The sequence below is a fragment of the Phoenix dactylifera genome, unplaced genomic scaffold (assembly GCF_009389715.1).
Source record: "Phoenix dactylifera cultivar Barhee BC4 unplaced genomic scaffold, palm_55x_up_171113_PBpolish2nd_filt_p 001993F, whole genome shotgun sequence".
NCBI lineage: Eukaryota > Viridiplantae > Streptophyta > Magnoliopsida > Arecales > Arecaceae > Phoenix > Phoenix dactylifera.
This window is the reverse complement of record NW_024069274.1, coordinates 16,646-35,138: the sequence shown is the minus strand read 5'-3', so window position 1 is coordinate 35,138 and position 18,493 is coordinate 16,646. Positions and strand designations below refer to the sequence as shown.

The window sequence follows — 18,493 nt, the reverse complement described above, 5'->3', positions numbered from 1 at the left end:
GCCTAGATTGAGATTCAAATTTCTGATGGTCCTCCCTGTCCTAGGTTGTTCCACAACACCTAGACTTGTCACATGCTCAATTGCTTTACCTCCAACACCACCACATGGGCATCCTATTCTCATTTTATCCCCTCTAGAGCTTCTTTTTAATAGAATTGCTGAACTTGTTTCCCTGAAGCTGCATGGTAGTTGCATGACAATACTGTGTGTTTAAGGTGGGCACGAGAATAAGATTTCGAATTTGTTCGGCAGTGACATCCAACTAGCTTCATTGATCAATGAGAATATATGTGAGATGCATGTCCGCCTATTTTTCCTGCAACTTGTAGGTATTTCAAAACTATATTGAAAGAAAGGGAGGTAACTCCTGCTGTCTTACAATTATCCAGTTTCGAATTTTTGATGATGCACTAGTTAAGAATCAAATCCAAAATTAGATTCCAAGTCAAGAATATAGGGAGGGAATTGAAGGAATTAGAAGATTATTAGTTATGATGTGCGCTGCTCATCTTACAGCCACAAAATAAAGGCTATAGAAAATTCAAACTTTTCTCGCCCTTGAAAGTGGAAATATTCAAACAACTCCAAGAGTCTTTCCCACTCAGACCTCTTCCCAAGTCATCATTTGCTATAATTTATTCTCTCTCTGATCACAGTATCCTTCGAGAAGGAAGGATCCATATATTTAACCATTTGAAAGATGTCGGCAGCTAAAAATCTTGGTGCTGGCGTGGGAACAAAGAGAATGCTCGGCAAACACGGTAGGTGAACGCACTGATGCAGTCCGTACGGATTCGGAGACAGCATGGACGTGGAAAAGGCGGTGTGTCAAATAAACATAAAATCAAAGCTGCTCTCTCTCGTCCGAAATTCGAAACGTAATGTGATCATGCCGTCATTGGATACCAATCATAACAACATAAAATCAACAATTATAATTTATGTACAAATTCATGTTAAATAAAATATAATAAAATAATTTAAATTCATTGTCCATTAAATAAATAAATAAAAGTGGATTCAAAGCGATTAAATCCAAATTTAAACACTCAAAATTTATAAACTCAAAATTTAGAAAATCAACTATAAATTTATAGTAAATTAAAAATAATAAAATTTTTATAAAAAAATCGTCAAGCTTACTAGCATGAACTCTAAGTCAAGATTATTCTTTATTCCTAGTAACCCTTTTCTTTTCTTTTTTGCTGAAACGGGCATTTCATACATCACGGATACGAATACACCCAGTAGAGTCAGAAAATAAAAGATCCTGAAATGCTCCGGACAGCTCTCTCTCCCCAGACCATAGGGTACCTCCTGAGTGGCTCGCAACATATGCCGCCACCCAGTCGGCCGCCTCGTTGGCCTCACGATATACATGCATGGCCTGGAATGTGACACTCTCCCTCACCATATCCCAAATGTCGCGAAGCAGGGGGTAAACTCCCCCATAGCTGCTTGATCCCTTTCGGACCCAACTAATCACAGTGGCCGAATCTCCCTCCAGTAGGATTGAACTCACCTGAAGCACTCGCCGCGCGTAACACATACCCATCCAGACCATCTGCAGCTCTGCCCTAGGAACCGAGGTGTCAAAAATCTGACAGCCTCCTGCTGCCACCACATTAGTAACCCTATTCATAAGAGAAAAAAAAATAGAAAGATATGAGTTACATAACTCAGTAAGTAAACCTTTTACTACTTTATTGGATCAAATACAAGTTTTTACATGCAACAATGAATTATTTAGAGAAGATAACTATCGTTAGAAAATAGAACATTTCATAATAAAAGTATAATTATAAATCAATCAAACTCTTCCATATGCATAAATCATGGCAAATTACATAGATATGATTCCTAGTGCATAAATAAAATCATAAACCATACTAACTTTATAAAGTCATAAATTATTTTTTATTTTGCCACATCATACTTTTTAATATTCTCTCATACTAAATATCAGGGTCACTATTATATCCGTGATAGGGTCGTCATCGACAAAATACCAACTACTATTATTCGTTGGTAGGGTTGTTCGACAACAACTATTATCTGTTAGCATGGTCGAATGCCAACTATTATTATCTGCTGGTATGATCGTATGCAAACTACTATTATCCGTTGGCAAGGTCGTATGCCAACTACTATTATCCGCTGGCAAGATCATATGACAACTGCTATTACCCACTAGAAGGATCGTATGCCAACAACTATTATCCACTAGCAGGATCATATGAAACTAGCTTCGGATGTCGTTTTACCCCACTTTTAGGAGCCGCATATAGCTATTTAAGAGCCTTTTGCTTTAGTTCTTAAAATAATTTTTCTTAATCCATATTTTCTTAAATCAGATTTTTTTGAATCATACAAGAATAAATTGCTAAAAGGCTATAAAGAGTTCTTAGTCCATAATTAAACCTTTAATAGTTAAACAATCATGAAATTATTTTTTCATAACAAATATATAAACTTTCGTAGTTTAGAGTCCATAAATCATAAAGAAGTCATTAGCATTAGGATATTCATGAAACCAATCTTTCTTAGCAAATTATGATTTTCGTAATATCATATGCTTGATTCTTAATTTTAAAAAACATAATATCATCAACATTTAATATTATTTTTGTATTTTCATATAACTTACAAGCATAGAAAATATGTGAAAATTTGAAAACTAATAAGATGTGTCAGGATTACTTACAAGTTTGAAAACTACTAAGCAGTATAAGGTTTACTTACAAGTTCAAAAACTAGTGAGGAGTATAAGATTTACTTATCTCTTTCACTTTAGACATTCAAACTTCACTAGGCAAATTTGCTAAACCTTAGTTCTGGAGGCGTTCTCCAATCTCAATTTTTGATGGGCACAATGCTAGAGAATGGTGAGTTTGAAGGAAGAAAGAGGAAAAAATAGGGAGAAAGAAGAGAGAAGAAGGCATGATGATCGCTGGTGGAGGGACATAGATTGGAGGGGGTCCTAATTATAGAGGTAACCTAGGATTCTAGCATTCCTAGCTAGGAGGGCTCTAGCAACCCTAGGTCTCCTATTTCTATAGGAGTCACCGGCTTCAAATGGGAAAGTAGACTTCCATTAGGAGTCTGCTGCTGCTCATCGCATGCGATCCATGTACGGCTCTAGTGATTGAACTAACAGCTAGGTTGAGTCAGACAAGTGGACTAGATTGTGATTGGGCCATCACATTCTCCCCCCTCCTAAAAGAGTTTCATCCTCAAAACTTAATATATCTTAATTCTTACAAATCGGGGTAGTCTTTCATCTGATACTCCACCATACTTTCGATATGCAACTCTGATCTAAACAAACTCTTCTATACTCATCCTATATCTAACTTTACGAATCATAAACTTAAGTTTAAATTCTACCCATCACTAAACTTTTAAGCTCTACTTATGATCAAACCTATTGCTCTGATACCATAAAATGTCACAGCTCAAATCCGAAAAATAACATGGCCATGCCATCGATAGGTACTGCCCACGATATCATGAAACCAACAGTCATAATTTGTATACAAATCCACCTCAAATAAAAATATAACAAAATGATCCAAATCCATCATCCATTAAATAAATAAATAAATAAGAGTGGGTTCAAGGCGCTTAAATTCAAATTTAAATACCCAAAACCCATAATCTCAAAATTCAAAAAGTCATAAACTACAAATTCATAGTCCATTAAAAATACTAAAGTTCTTGTAAACCAATCGCCAAGCTTGTTAGTGTGAACTTAAAGCTTGGACCATCCTTCATTTCTAGTAACCTTATTTGTCTGGAAAGAAAAAAGAAAAATGAAGTGATGCAAGCTATACAGCTCAGTAAATAAATATTTACTATCCTACTGGAAAAAAAAGCATAAGTTTTTACATGCATCTATAAATTATTTAGAGAAGATAACTATCATTAAAAAATAGAACATTTCACAATAACAGTATCAACATAAATCAATCTTGCTCTTGCATATGCATAAATCATGCAAATGATATAGATATGGTTCCTAGTGCATAAATAAAATCATAAATCATGTAACTTTATAAGGTCACAAATCTTAATAATTCTCTCTAATTGAATGCTAAAGGCACTATTATACTTATGATGGGATCGTAATCGATAAAATACCAACTACTATTGCTCATTGATAAGGTTGTATGCCAACTACTATTACTTGTTGGCAGTGTTGTATGCCAACTACTATTACCCATTGGCAGATTCATATGCTAGCTGCTATTATCCGCTAGTAGAATCATATGAAACTGCTTCAGATGCCGATCTACCTATCTTTTAGAGCCACACATACTTATCTAAGAGCCTTTTGCCTTAGTTATTAAAATAATTTTTTAAGGTCATATTTTTTTAAATCATATTCTCTTGAATCATACATGAATAAATTGCTAAAAGGCTATAAAGAATTTGTAGTCCATAATTAAACTTTTAACAGTAGAACAATCATAAAATTATTTTTTCATGGCAAGAATATTAATTTTGTAATTTTCATAATTCATAAAAAAGTCATTAGCATTACAACATTCATAGAACCAATCTTTCTTAACAAATCATGATTTTCGTAATGTCATATGCTCATCCTTAATTTTAAGAAAATATGATATCATTAATATTTAATATTATTTTTGTATTTTCATATAAGTCATAATTATGAAAAATATGTGAAAATTTAAAATCTAATAAGGAGTGTCAGGATTACTTATAAGTTTGAAAACTAGTAAGGAGTACAAAATTTGCTTACAAATATGGAAACTAGTAAGAAGTATAAGATTTACTTACCTCTTCCATATTAGACCTTCAAACTTCACAAGGCGAATCTGCCAAACTTTGGTTCCGACTGCATTCTGCGGCCTCGATCTTTGATGGGCACAATGCTAAAGAACGGTGAGTTCAAAGAAAGAAAGAGAGAGAAAAAAGAGGAAGCACAATGATCACCGATGGAGGGCCATAGAGGTGATGAGGTCCTATTTATAGAGGTGACCTAGGGTTCTAGTGGCCCTAAGTCTCCTATTTCTACTAGAAGTCACCGACTTCGGTTGGAAAAGTAGACTACCATCAAGAGTCTGATGATGTTCATCGCGTGTGACGCACACACGGGTCTAGTGGTTGGGCCAGTATCTAGGTGGAGTCGATCAAGTGGACTGCGCCATGACCGGGCCATCACATGCTTCAAAACAATTTCAAAAGGAAAAGCTTTAGGATGACCACTGTATATAGATGAATATTTTTTTAGATTTTAACTAATATTGAACTGGTAGGGCCATTTTTGTTTTAGTTGAATACAGATACGAATTGAGTATTGAACATATCCTAGATATGGGTACAAGTCGATTTTTAATTGAATAAAAATGAGATTTGGAGTACAATTCAATAACAAAAGCTAATATAAACGACATAATCATAAAACTTGGAAACTAAATCCACTACTAAAATTGCATGCGATGCATAATAACCAGGTAATGACTTAAGGCGTAGTTATTATATTTCAACAAAGTATTTGGTCTAACGATTTCTATGATCCATATTCAGTTTTCTTGATGTTAAAAGGATCTTCAAATCTTTTAATCATTGGTGTGTATCTCCAGTTCTTCCATAAGTGCGAAGGTTCAATCCACTATTATATAGGCATCGAGTAGCCTAGAGCGAACATTTGACCTATTTCCACATAAATATCGAGATTTCAACAAATTGGAGGTTCAACTTGCTTGCCATAGATCAATGGACCAACCAACATTCCCATGTGTGATTTCGAGTAACTTCTGAAGTTGGCAGTGGATACTATTTTATTATCAAGGAAGCAGCTCAAGTCATACCTATAGGTAAAGAACTCAACTTACTCTCTATTGTCATGATGAATTCTTTTAACCCTCATGGCTTATACTCGAATATCTTTGTGATTCAATCTCATTGGTTTGTTTCACTTACCTATGAGTTATTACTCTCCTTATTTCTTTCATTCTTTTACTAGAAATTATGAAATTTCTCTTAGTATGGTATGACAAGTCCTATCTCTTGATTTAACCAAATTCATTGATTCATCAGCTCAATCTAGCACGCTAGCAACTTAATCAGCCCAAGTTTAGTTTCTTAGGAAGTAGCTGAATTGACAAGTCAACAATTAACCATCCTCTCATGCATTCATACAAATTCCTACTAACGATGACAACTCTCGACAAAATAAAGTTTTCATGCGGATATATCCAACTCCCTTTAGCATTAATATTACTCAATTGTAGTTTGATATCAATTAAATTGACTACCAAATGGCATAAATCACAATAATTTGTGTTCAAGGGTTGAGAGTTTATGTACCTTAACAAAAGTACTCCTTTTATTGCTTAGTACTAAGAAATCTACAAGTAGGAAATAGACTTTGTAGCTAACAAGGGTAGGAAGGTTGGTACTACAGGTGCCATCAAGTCAAGTAGGATCCAAATGCCTCCTAAGGTAGATCCAGATCCCAACCTATTAGGAGTTCTAATTAAAATTTTCATCCAATCCTTCCTAACCAATGAATTAGATAGGGTGTAGGTCTAAAAGGATGCAGTAGAGAGTGGATTGGTTAGATTATGTGTTGGATTGGGTATGAGGGGAATCCAAGTCTAGGTTTGATGGAGTCCAAATTCAGATCTTAAGAAAAAACTGTTATTTGAAAAACTTAATTCCTTTCATAACCTCAAAATTTTCATTTAGCCTCAATTGCAGTTAATAAACTAATATGAACAGTATATGAGTTAGGCTATATATCATATACTGGGTAAATTATCATGTCCAGGTTAAATTGGGCTGACAAAAAATCAAACCTATACCCTGCTATGATATATGATCGGATCAAGTTAGGTTTGATTCAAGCAGAGTTTTAGTAGACACATGCCCAGGTTCAAAATTCCATGGGTCTATCTTTAGCATTTTGATTGGCTACTATCAGTATGTAAAATTGGATTTGGAGCTGGGCAGTTGAAGGATTTTGACTCTTACATGCAACACAATTTGAGGTTTATACGAAATTTGTGGGAACATTGCTTGGTAATTTAACATGTTGCTTGGCTAATATCAGTACGCAGCTGATATCAGTTGGTTTCCAGTAGTTGCATCTGAAAAAACTTTGCAGCAGAAGGAAATATCTAGAGCTGACATAGTCCAGAATCTATGTCTTGCAACGATCAGCTGAACCTGGTCAAAACTACTAGCTAAGAATCCAAACCCAGCCAAAGCAGCAGCAATCCAAATTGACTTTAGTTATCAATGCATTTGAAAATTAAGAGACTGATCCAAATTTCTGGCATGCTTCTTGCCACCTTATGGCTAATAGTCAAAATCAAGACATCATGAGTTGTCATGTATATCAAACAAGACAATTATCTGAAAAAACAAGCTTACTGCATTCTCATCAAATTTCATGCAGGGTTTGGAACGTATCTTTCGCACGAAAGATGATTGATATTTTTTCATGATGATGACCATTGGATCGTGCTCTGCATGGATATCCAAGCACTTCAAACACCTTCATTCATCCATTTGCACAAATCTTGGTGCAACCATGCACGATCAAATGGTGCAAAGGAAGATGAATCCTTCTTTCAGATCCATGGTACAGCCCCTGTCCCCTTATACATGGTAAGGAGTATTACAGCATTTCAGATGCACACTATTTTCCTTTGAAATATAATCAATAATAATCTTGAAGTGTCAGCAGTTCACTCTCAAATGTTAAAGAAATTGTATAATTCAGTTGACGGCCAATTTTTGCACTGAATGTGTCCTGTTTTTCCGTTCTGCCCAGCCAAACAATCTTATGTCATGCTGCAGCCTCCGTGGAATGCATCCACAGCTCTCCAAGTCAAAAGTACAAATTTTAATCCCACTATCATCGTCATCAATGAGCAAAGGGGCCGCACACATGCCAGAACAGCAAAAAACCACTGAATGGGCGGCGGAGAAATCGCACATCCTGTTCCCCTAGGAACCACAATCCCTTCCGGTCCCTTTCTCCCTTCTCCCAAGTCTCTTTCCCACCTGCAAATAGGTGTGAAAGCCGTTGGTTGGTTAGAATCTAGCCAGTCTATGGTCTCCTCCAAAGACCGAGTAAAGCCACGTTTTGGCGACCAGGAGAAAGAATTCTAGAAACCAAATCACGGTATAGGGAGAGGAAGAAAATTGTTCATTCGTTTATGTACAAACGTGTACATGTGTAATGTAACAAAGAGAGACAATTTGGACCCCACTGACCCAAAGCTGGACACCAGCAATTTCAGCAACAACACGCCCAATAATAAATCTCTCTGCCCAGCTTTTTCTGCGTATATGCTCTCTTTTAGCCTTTTAGAAGTTTCTTCTCTTTTACAACAACGTATGGAGTGGACCCCTAAATTCCAACCATCAACCATTTCCTCATACCCCTACTAGCTTTTATGACCTTTTTTTCTTGCCTTCTTATGTACAAAAATACCAAATCAAACAAGAGCAAACCCAAAAGGAAGCAAGGTATAATACTGGCTACACCCAATTGGTACACATTCTGTTGCTGTTCTTAGGAACAGGATCTGATGAGGCCCAGGTTGTAGAGATTCCTCTTCACGAAGCTCCCCAGGTAGAACAGCCCGGCCCCACCACCGGCCGCAGGCTCATCGCCGGCCGGCCTCTTCTGGCACGACGGCGGCGGACGCTCCTCATTTACCTTGAGGCTCTTGCTGCCGATCTTCTCGATCACGGCGTGGATAATCTTGGGGTCAGCCGGGTGGCCGGCGGCGTCGGTGACGTAGAACACATTAATCGCCATTTGGCCTTTGGTCGAGACCTCGGCTCTCGTCACCGAGAGGCCGTTCTCCCGGAAGGTCCGGGTCACGTCGGCAAGCAGGCCTCGCCGGTCCATTGCGCACAGCTCCAATCTCAACCCCTGGGATTCACCCACACACGAGGAACCAAATCAAATTCTAGCTGCAATTAAAGAATCGGATGCCTATAGGCTGTCTCTTTTGGGAGGAATCGAAGCTAGTTGTATTACAAAAACGGGAAGGAAGGTACCTCGGATGCTCTGCGCTCAATGGCAGCTTGCAAGCATTGGATCACACGCTGCCGCTCTGCTTCCGAACTGATGGGGCTCCCATCTGAATGCCTGATGTAAAATTCCTGTAAAACACCAAAAAAGATCGAAATTTAACCAAAATTCAAGAAAAATCCAAAGAAAAAAACCAAAAAGATCGCCTAGAAAAATCCAAATTTAGCCTGAAAATGGGAGAAGCCCAAAAGTAGTTGGGAAAAAGCAGAAAAAAAAAATACCTCGTGGGCTCGATCGCCATCGGTGTCAATGGTGCCGTGGAACACCACATACTCCATGTCGGTGAGGGTACACACGATGTCGAAGAGGAGCTTGGGGCGATCGCGGCACTGGATGTTGACGATCGAGTACCCGCGCTCGAGCCAGTTCTGGACTGAAATGGACGGCTGCGATGACGACGAAGAGGCGGCCTCGGCGGAGGAGATCCGCTCGTAATCGCGGTCGGCGAACATCAGCTGGTGGAGGCGGCGATCGGAGTGGGTGAGCGACGGCGAGGGCACGGTGGTGGTCTTGGCGCCGCGGACGTCGTCGCGGTGGCCCTTGAGGACGTGGCGGAGGCGGGCCTCGACGCGGCGGATCCGGTGGGCGTCCTCGATCGGGGACCCAGAATCCTCGTCCCGGATGAAGATGAGCGCGGCGATCCGGCCGTTGTGGGTCCAGACCTTGGCCTCGACGACGCCGCAGCCGAGGTCGGCGAGGACGGCGAAGACCTCGGATAGGAGGCCAGGGCGGTCGGTGCCGGTCAGCTCGAGAGCGGTGAGGCCGTCGAGGGCGGCAGCGCCGGAGCGGGGGGCGGCGCCGGGGGTGAGGGAATGCTCGATGTAGGAGATGACGGAGTCGTCGGTGAGCTTGCGGCCGAGGGGGTCGGTGACGTGGAAGACGTCCATGAACCAGCGGCCGTCGGAGGATATGTAGCCCTTGTTGATGGAAAGATCGAGGTCGGTGAGGACCTGGACCGCCTCCAGGAGCACTCCGTGCTTCCGAGCGCTGTCCACCTTGACCAGCGTCGCGGTGGGGCAGACGGCATTGTCGATGACGACTCTGCAAACAAGAACGCAAACAAGAGAGGAGTCAAGAAAGAAAGAAGAAAAAATAAACGAAATAGCGGGTGGTGTTAGGCGAAAGAATTGGGATTTCCGATACTGAACGCGGAAACCGGACAAAGAGGAGAACAGTGAGAAAGTTTAAAGAGCAAAATAAAAATTGAGTTCGAGAAACGCAAGGGCCGAAGGAAGAAGACGACATTAAGAAAACAGAGAACTATGAAACATGAATTAAGAAAATAGGTTCATGAAGACTGAGATAGTTCTGAAACGAGGAAACCAGAAACGGGTACGGAAACTCAAAAGACATGAGGAGAGTATAGAGAGCAGGGGAACTGACCTGGGAGTATTCATCCGACTGAGGAACTCATCCAAACATGCCGGCCATTCCATCTCTTTTGCCCTTCTGATCCTCTTCTTGAAATCACGCCCTTTTTGAGACTCCCTTCTCCCTCCCCTTCTTCCTCTTCTAATTTAAATTCTCTCCCTCTCTCCTCTCTTAACATCAAACGAACAGACCCCGGACGAGACGAAATAACTACAGCTGGAGCAAGAATTGAACCAATGTTTCGGTCGCCCCTCTCTCTCTCTCTCTCTCTCTCTCTCTCTCTCTCTCTCTAGCTCCAGGGGGTAAAGCACGCGTTTCGCGGTGGTCACAAGGGGAGGAGGAGGTGGCACATATATTTAAACATCAAACCCACGTCTCCACGCCAAGACGGACCGTCGGGCTGACCAACCCGCCAGCTATTTACCCCGACCCCGGTCAACCAACCCGGGCAGCCACCGTCCCAACACCCCCACCCCCCCGCCCCCACCCCGGGGATCTTGCCACGTAGACGGCACACCCACTCCTCCCCGACTCCCACTTCCTTTTGCTTATTCCTCAAGCTACCCTCCAAATCCAATACGAGTCATCGATGTATCATATACCATCATATAATAATACGTAGTACATACCTGAGTGGGGTTTGGGAGGGGAGGGTGGTGGGGCCCACGGTGACTCCACGTGGCATTGCGAGTGGGTGGAACGGGCCGACCGGAATTAGGGACCCCTCCACCGCCCGTGTCGGATCCCATGCCATTTCCTCGCGTCGTTACGGCCGTTGCGGTCCAGGTGCTCCGATCTCCGCGGCCGGCTTCCTAACTAACCTGCCTCCGGGCTCCCTGCCGACCCATTTGTCCCTCCTATCCCCGGATCCAACGAGCCCAGAGCTACGTCCAAACTGGTCTCGTCCACCGGCCCTCGTCTGCCGCCTAACTAATTCGCTGGTGTTAAGTGGTAACCGTTTCTTCTTACCAAGAAGTCCCCGCCTTGAAGGACGGTTGCCCGTCGAACTTGGTCCGGAACCTTCTCCACTTGACGTGGGGATCCCCTGCTGGTGCCACGTGTAAGTTAAGAGAGGATCTAACCTAGTCTTTGGAATATTCCACCCGCGGGCAGCATAACATTGTTTAGGAAGCATTGATGGCGTTTTTGCGGGCGACTAAAGAATATTAGAGTGTCCGCTTGCGGTCCGGTGACGGGTGTCCTCGCGCAGGCCGTGGGACCCACCACGTGCGATCAATTCGGTGGTTTTGAACGGCCTGCTCCTGGCGTTGGTCCTGGACCGGACCTCTCGAATGGGTTGCCCAAAGCGGCTGGCCACACGGACTTGGTGGCGACGTGTCGTGTACGAGTTGGTTCGGGCGCGCGCCACCTCGATTGGTGGGGAGAGCGGCGTGGATGTACGCGCTCGGGCATGTGCCGCCATTAAAACGAGGAGGGACTCGTGTCGGCTGCGGACAGTCACGTGACTTGCTCTTGTCAGAGACCACGTGCTGCGTCGCACACGCGTCGCTCGCCCGACCGAATTCTTATCCCCCAACCGAATTAAATCATTTCTTTAAATTGGCGGATATTAAATTGGGGGACAGGTCTTCCGTGAGGGACGGGAGCAGCCGTTAAGATCGATAAAAATAAAAATAAAAATAAAAAATAAAAATGAGCGAAAGATAAAAAAGGGGAGAGGAATTTGGCTTTTAGGCGCAAGGAAGGGGCGTTGATTGATTGAAGAGAGGAAAAGTGGATCGCGTGGGGACGTACCGTGAGGCGGAAGGATGAAGGAGGTGGGGAAGAGAAACGTGGCAAGATGGTCGGACGTCCATACCAGCTGCATGCTTTCTCGTTTCAGATCACCGCGTGGGGATTCATCTGTCGCCAACCGGGCAGAAGGCGAGGCTCCAACGGCCTTTGGAAACCGAGGGCTTCATGCCGCCGCCCGAGCTATTAAGACATACTTTTAAGCATCAATCATGATTTTCAAGATTCAAATCGTTGCCGCTGAGAATCAAATCTAAAATATAAATGTACCGCTTTAAGTATCAAAGTTATCCTACGCTACGGAAAACGATCCGACGGTCACTAGAAAATATTTGGCTGGATATTCATCGATACTTAAGTAAGACAGAATTTTGAAAGACAATAGAAAAGCTGAAAAAAAATAAAATTATGAGATTATAGTATTCAATTTTTTTTCATATTTAGGGGTCAGTACCTAGTATTTATAGATGAGAAAATATCAATCTGTGTGATTAGGACCGTTCGATTTGCATATAAACAGTTGGGCTCTTTCAATATCCGTTGAATAGATGGTTATGATATTTCTTTTTAAGTGAACATACTCAGTCACTTTCCTAATGTGATAGTCGATTATCATATTCCTTTCAGATGCAATGAGATTGCACCGAGATTTAATCGTTCACGTTGATTGTTCGAAGATCTGAATGACCGTTGATCTCGTTGGACACTTGTTGTTTAGTTGATAGTCTAAGCTATCAGGCGAGATTCTAGAGATGGTGAATCGAAGCTATATTACTTGCCTTCCACTTTCGAGGCCGGGCTATACTTGCTCGGTTCGGATGAAGGAAGTAATCAAATCATTCGTCAGGTGAGCTAGTCGAGTTGAATTCATGCAGTTTAGATCAACCCTAGACATTTCTAGAAACTTCATTTAGTGATCGGAACAACTTCCACAAAATGGGTTCCGTTTTCAAAGCATCATATGTACAGGCGGATTTTTCCTTCCCGCAATCGAGGAATAGATCAATCTATGGGAGCCCACAACCCCCGAATGCCGAGCTTACATATAGCAATCGATGGATGGATGATCAGATGGGTAATGAGATTAGCATCATTTGAGACTCTATAAAAGGAGCGAAGCAGTTCCCCCCACTTTGTGAGTGTCTTTCCTTCTCTTGGAGTTCTCTGTCTAATGGAAGCTTGGACTTTTTGTCTTCTTTCTTTTTCTAGTGTCCTTTCGGAGAACTGTCATACGTTAGTTTTTTCTTCTTTTTCCTTCCCCATCTTTTTTGCTGGGCTACTTTGTGTGATAGCGAACTTTCCTACTAGCTAGTCCGCTCGAGCAGCTTCGTTCCTACATTTCAATAGCTTTGGTGGTGTCGGACTGGAGATTTTCGGCCCCGGCAATGATGAGTGCGTTCTAGACTAAGATGACTCAGATCGATTCCAAAAAGGTTACCTCAACTCTAAGAAGACTAGTTGATGAGCCAACCAGCCTTCATCTACTTGCCAGTTCTGTTAGGTCAGGTCTAGGTTGGGAAGACTAGACCTTTTTTTTTGTAGTGTAAATCATGATCAACAAGTCGGATCTTTAATTTGGATGATCTATCTTTCCTTTTAAACTTGTTAACCTCTTATGACAAGGGCAAAATGGAGAGGCTATATACCATCTACATATCTATTTTGTGTTATTTTCAAAATATAATTTTCTATTATCATTTTTTTTACTAGCATGAATAGTTGATATGATATAGCTACTAGTAGCAAGGGCAGATGGAGAGACTTTACATCATCTACAAAACTTTTTATGATATTTTCATGATATTATCTTGGTATTTTCTAAATAACTTTATCAAAATCAATGTCTTAAAGGTATTACATCATAATTTTTTTATGTCAGCAACGTCAACTGAACCCATCCACGCCCAAGCTAGCATCAAGTGGTAGTAAAGATTTTGATCTAACAGTAACCTTCGTGACATTAGAAGCCTTCCAACAGCATGTCACTTGCTATTGTTTGGGGAGCATTTGGCAGAGCGGGTTCGGGCGTTCCCTGTTCTGAGATCAGCCGGTCCGGATGTTAGGGTTTGGAGCACTACTTGTGGAGCTAGTGCCGGGATTGGTGATGTCTCTTGGGCTCTTCAGCGGGAGTCAGAGCCGGCCTTAGACTGTGGCTGGGTATGGGGGTTTAGGCTACATCAGAGGGTTTCTCTCTGTCACGCCCCCAGCCCGAGATCGCGAGCCGGGGGTCGCGCCAACCGCCGCACACCCGTAGAAAACTCTCCCCACGAGCATGCAAGGCATCTAAACCAAACACCTCAAATATGAAATTTCTAAAATAATTTAACTAAATAAATGCAATCCTATTTCATTGACTAACTCAAATCATAAGTTCTTTCAAGTCCAAATACGCAGCGGAATCGTCATTTACCAACATGCAGAAACCTAGTTCTTAAAATAACAAAAGTCCACCAAATCATAATAAATGTCCATAATAACAAATCAACTTAAATCACCCTAATCTAAGATAACTTGAGCCACAATCCTTCTAATCGCTCTCCCATTTTGAATCCCCAATGGATTAGTTCTCGAAATCTGTAAAACAACAAGAGGTAGAATAATGAGCTAGACAACCCAGTAAGTAATGAACACTCTAGCTAGATAAATCAAGCAATAATATGTGGAAAATAAATAAATATGCAGTTCCAAAATATAAGTCAAATATTTCGTAAATTTATGAGATTCTTTTCGCGGTTTCATGATTCTTTCACATATTCAATTCATCTTGTCGATCCTGGACTATGACCACATGTTCCCTGTGGCAGGGTCATCAACACCGACTATTCTTCTTGCGGTGAGTCCTTTAGGACAGTCAATTGCCAACGTATCTGCCCCCATTGGCAGGGTCCTCAACATAGCCAGGTCGAAGTTCATTTTGTCCTCTATTTCATATTCCAGTTATATAAAAGAAAACGTACAGTGTCAAACCAAACGTTGTTCATATTTTAATTTCTTTCAATTTATGAGATCCAACTCAACAGCCAGGAACTATGACCACATGTTCCCTGTGGTAGGGTCATATCACCGACTATTCTTCTTGCGGTACCAATGTATTAGCCCCCATTGGCAGGGTCCTCAACATAGCCCGACTACAAGCCTGAATCTATTTCAAGTCATAATCTTTTCTTACATTATGTTTAATGTTCCAAACCAAAGGGTACAATGTCAGAGTAATTAAACACAATTCGAACCAGAAACAAATACGTCCAATCAGAATCATACAATATTCTAAAATACACATATAATCCATGCATTAAATTCGAAATCACGAACAATTCAATTCGTAAAACATATACATAGTTTGCCGATAAATCTAGTAAAGAGGTTACATCACTTACCTTGCGAACGCGATCCACAACAAATCCAATTAATTCCACAAATCCCTCGCAGAACCTAATATTCAATAATCATATTCTTCTTTTAAATTCGGATTCATACCCGTAAACCACCCCCTCTCTTTATTCTTTTTTTTTCTTCTTCTTTTCTTTTTCTTTTTCCTTCTTTTCTTTTATTTTTCGCCCTTTCTCTCCTTTTCTTTTTCTTTTCTTCTCTTCCTCTCCAGAAACTTCTTCCGACTTCTTTCTTCTTCTCTCTTCTCTTTTTCTTCTCCTTTCCCCGCTTCTTCTTTCTTCTTTTCCTTTTTTTTTTTTCTTCTTCCGTTCCCGATTCACCTTCTCTTCTCTCAGCTCTTCCCTTCTTCTTCTCATATTCTTCTCAACCCTCCCCCTTTCTTCTCCTTTCTTCTCCCACGGAGGGAGGAGGCGAGCTTGGGAGGGGCCAGGCCATGACCGGCAGTGCCTCCAGCCGAGCCCGCTGCGCCCTCGATCGCGTTTGCAGCCGACGCTCGCGGCCTATGCGCACGGCCGAGCCGAGGCTGGAGGCTCCCGTGACGTCCGTGGATGCTCCCCGTGATGCCGACGAACTCGCAGCCGCACACGGGTAAGCCCCCTCTTCCCTCTCTTCTTTCTTTCTCCTTTTCTTCTTCTTCCTCTTCTTTTCTTTTCTTTTCTTTTGAAATGATCTATCCTCCCGAGTGGATTGGGAGGAGAAAATGCAGGAAAGGGAAAATGAGGTGGTTGGGAGGCTTACCTGGTTTCGGGGGTGAACTGTGATGACCCTCTTCGACGGCTCTCTTCCTCTCCGGCGGCAGTGGAGATCACCCAACCGGAAGGGGACTCGGCGTGGCGGCTCTACCTCAGGTGGCTTTCAAATGAGGAGAAGCAGCCCTAAAAAAATAGGGGTTTCCATCTCCTCGGGCGATCGTGATGAATCCCCTTTCATCGTGTGCCCTCACGTGCGACACACGTGAGGCCAAAAGGCTTGGGTCTCACATTCTCTTCCTCTGAAAGGTGACCTGGGAGCGTCTGCCAATGAGTTCTGTGCTAAGTAGATGAGAAGTAAGCATCTCTCTCATGTGCTTGGTTTGTGGGGTAGACGAGTCGATGGATCATGTGCTATTCCAGTGTGTGTGGGCAAGGGGTGCTTGGAGGTTGTCAGGGATCCCAGAGGACGCTTGGAGCCGGAGAGATGGTTTTCTGCAGGAGGTTCGACGATGGTCTGGTATCCCCCAGATGTGTTCCGTGGCTATTAAGGCGACCTGTACATCTTATCAGGATAGCTAGCCAGGAATACCTAGATATTTGGCGAGCTCAGTCCATTCCCACAGCTCGTGATGGAGCGGACTCGTGCACAGGCAGCAAAGATCATCCGTGCAGCTTCAGACCATAGACCTTTGACAGCTCGGGGCATCTAGGGCTCTCATATTGCTTTAGCAGCTCCACATAGGGTATTTTTTTTCTGAGAGCCCCCATCCTCGAGTTTCCTCAAGGTCAATTTTGATGGTTCAGTCATTGAGAGAGGTAGGAGGGGGGAAGCTAGATTTGTATCAGGGGCTCGAGCTCCAGTGCAGTGGCAACGGAGGGCTGTCAAATTTTCGATACCTCGGCTCCTGGAGCATAGCTACGGGCAGCCTGAATGGGCACGTGCTATACACGACGGTTGCTTCAGGCGAGCTCAGTCATTCTGGAAGGTGACTCGGCCACAGTTATCAGTTAGATTCGAAAGGGCCCGAGCAATGTCGGCGGAGTTCACCCCTTGCTCCGTGATATTTGGATGATGGTGAATGAGGGTGTTACATTTCAGGCTACGCGTGCATATCGCGAAGCTAACGGGACAGCCGACTAGGTGGTGGCATATGTAGCGAGCCATTTTGGAGGCACCCTATGGACTGAAGAGGGAGGGATGCCCGGAGTGCTTCAGGACCTTTTGTTTTCTGATTCAATTGGACGTATTCGTACACATATTGTATGAAATGCCCACTTTAGCACTAAAAAAAAAACACAATATGTCGCTTGCCGTCAGAAGCTATTCCACCATTAAAAAAGATCTAATTATAGAAAACCTTCGTGAAGCAGAAGGTCCTCGAAGTGATCCAATTCTGCCCTAACTCACCTTGACTCGTTGAGTTCGTACACTATACCAAAGTATTTGACAACATCCCAGAACATCTCGTCTGAAATCCAAGCACCCAAGTTTGGGCTGACAGGGAGCCCAAAGGATCTAATAGCATCCTAGTCTAGATTAGATTCATTCCAATGGCTATTTAACTGACAACTGAACCTATCTGGCAGTAATATGTTCACGATTAGATGCTATTTTGCTCTAGAATTGCCCCTTTGATGAGAATTTCTTGATTCAGTTGATCTAGGACTTTACAAGTTTTAGTCAACCTTTGGTGACACCACTCATCTCTATAATTCTCAAGTGCCTTGCACCCTTAGACTAATGGACAAATTGAAGCCATCAACCCTAGTTTAGGGAACCTGCTCTTGTTGTTAGAAATATGCCCTATAAGCCAACGTGGATGACGCATATTTGTAATCTGGAGCATAAATTTGTAATTTGACACTTATTAATAAATAAGATTGGGCAATTTGTTTTTCATTCATGTTTGTATGTGTCCATGAATCGTCCAAGAAATTAATAGATGATGACACATTCTTAAAGGAGTTGAGAATTTGAGGCATGTGTCATTAGGGATTAATTTCTAAATGCTCCTGATCGATAGATCCATCATGAGGGACAGTGATCGATCTGCTGAGATTAGTGCATAGATCACTTAATCAGATGGACGAGTCTCGAGTCCACGATGTAGAGACACTGGAGTGATTGTGCTAGTACTTGTAATGAGCGTGACCAAAGATAGTAGTCACATAGATGTCTATCCACTCGTCAGTGACTACTTATGCC

The 18,493-nt window shown here is 42.2% G+C and overlaps 1 protein-coding gene and 1 long non-coding RNA gene across 2 annotated transcripts; one reads left to right on the top strand and one right to left on the bottom strand.

Moving 5' to 3' along the window:
• Window positions 1–8,164: 8,164 nt before the first annotated feature.
• LOC120109293 (ACT domain-containing protein ACR8-like) lies at window positions 8,165–10,884 on the bottom strand. The gene is made up of 4 exons (XM_039123047.1): window positions 10,466–10,884; window positions 9,304–10,123; window positions 9,049–9,153; window positions 8,165–8,920 (listed from the first exon to the last, which is right to left on the bottom strand). Exons 1-4 carry the CDS (start codon window positions 10,516–10,518, stop codon window positions 8,555–8,557), a joined length of 1,344 nt encoding a protein of 447 aa, XP_038978975.1. The 5' UTR covers window positions 10,519–10,884; the 3' UTR covers window positions 8,165–8,554.
• A 4,975-nt stretch (window positions 10,885–15,859) lies between these two features.
• Window positions 15,860–16,383, top strand: LOC120109292. Its single transcript, XR_005510242.1, has 2 exons — window positions 15,860–16,183; window positions 16,302–16,383. It is a non-coding gene; the product is annotated as an uncharacterized LOC120109292 (long non-coding RNA).
• Window positions 16,384–18,493: the final 2,110 nt, after the last annotated feature.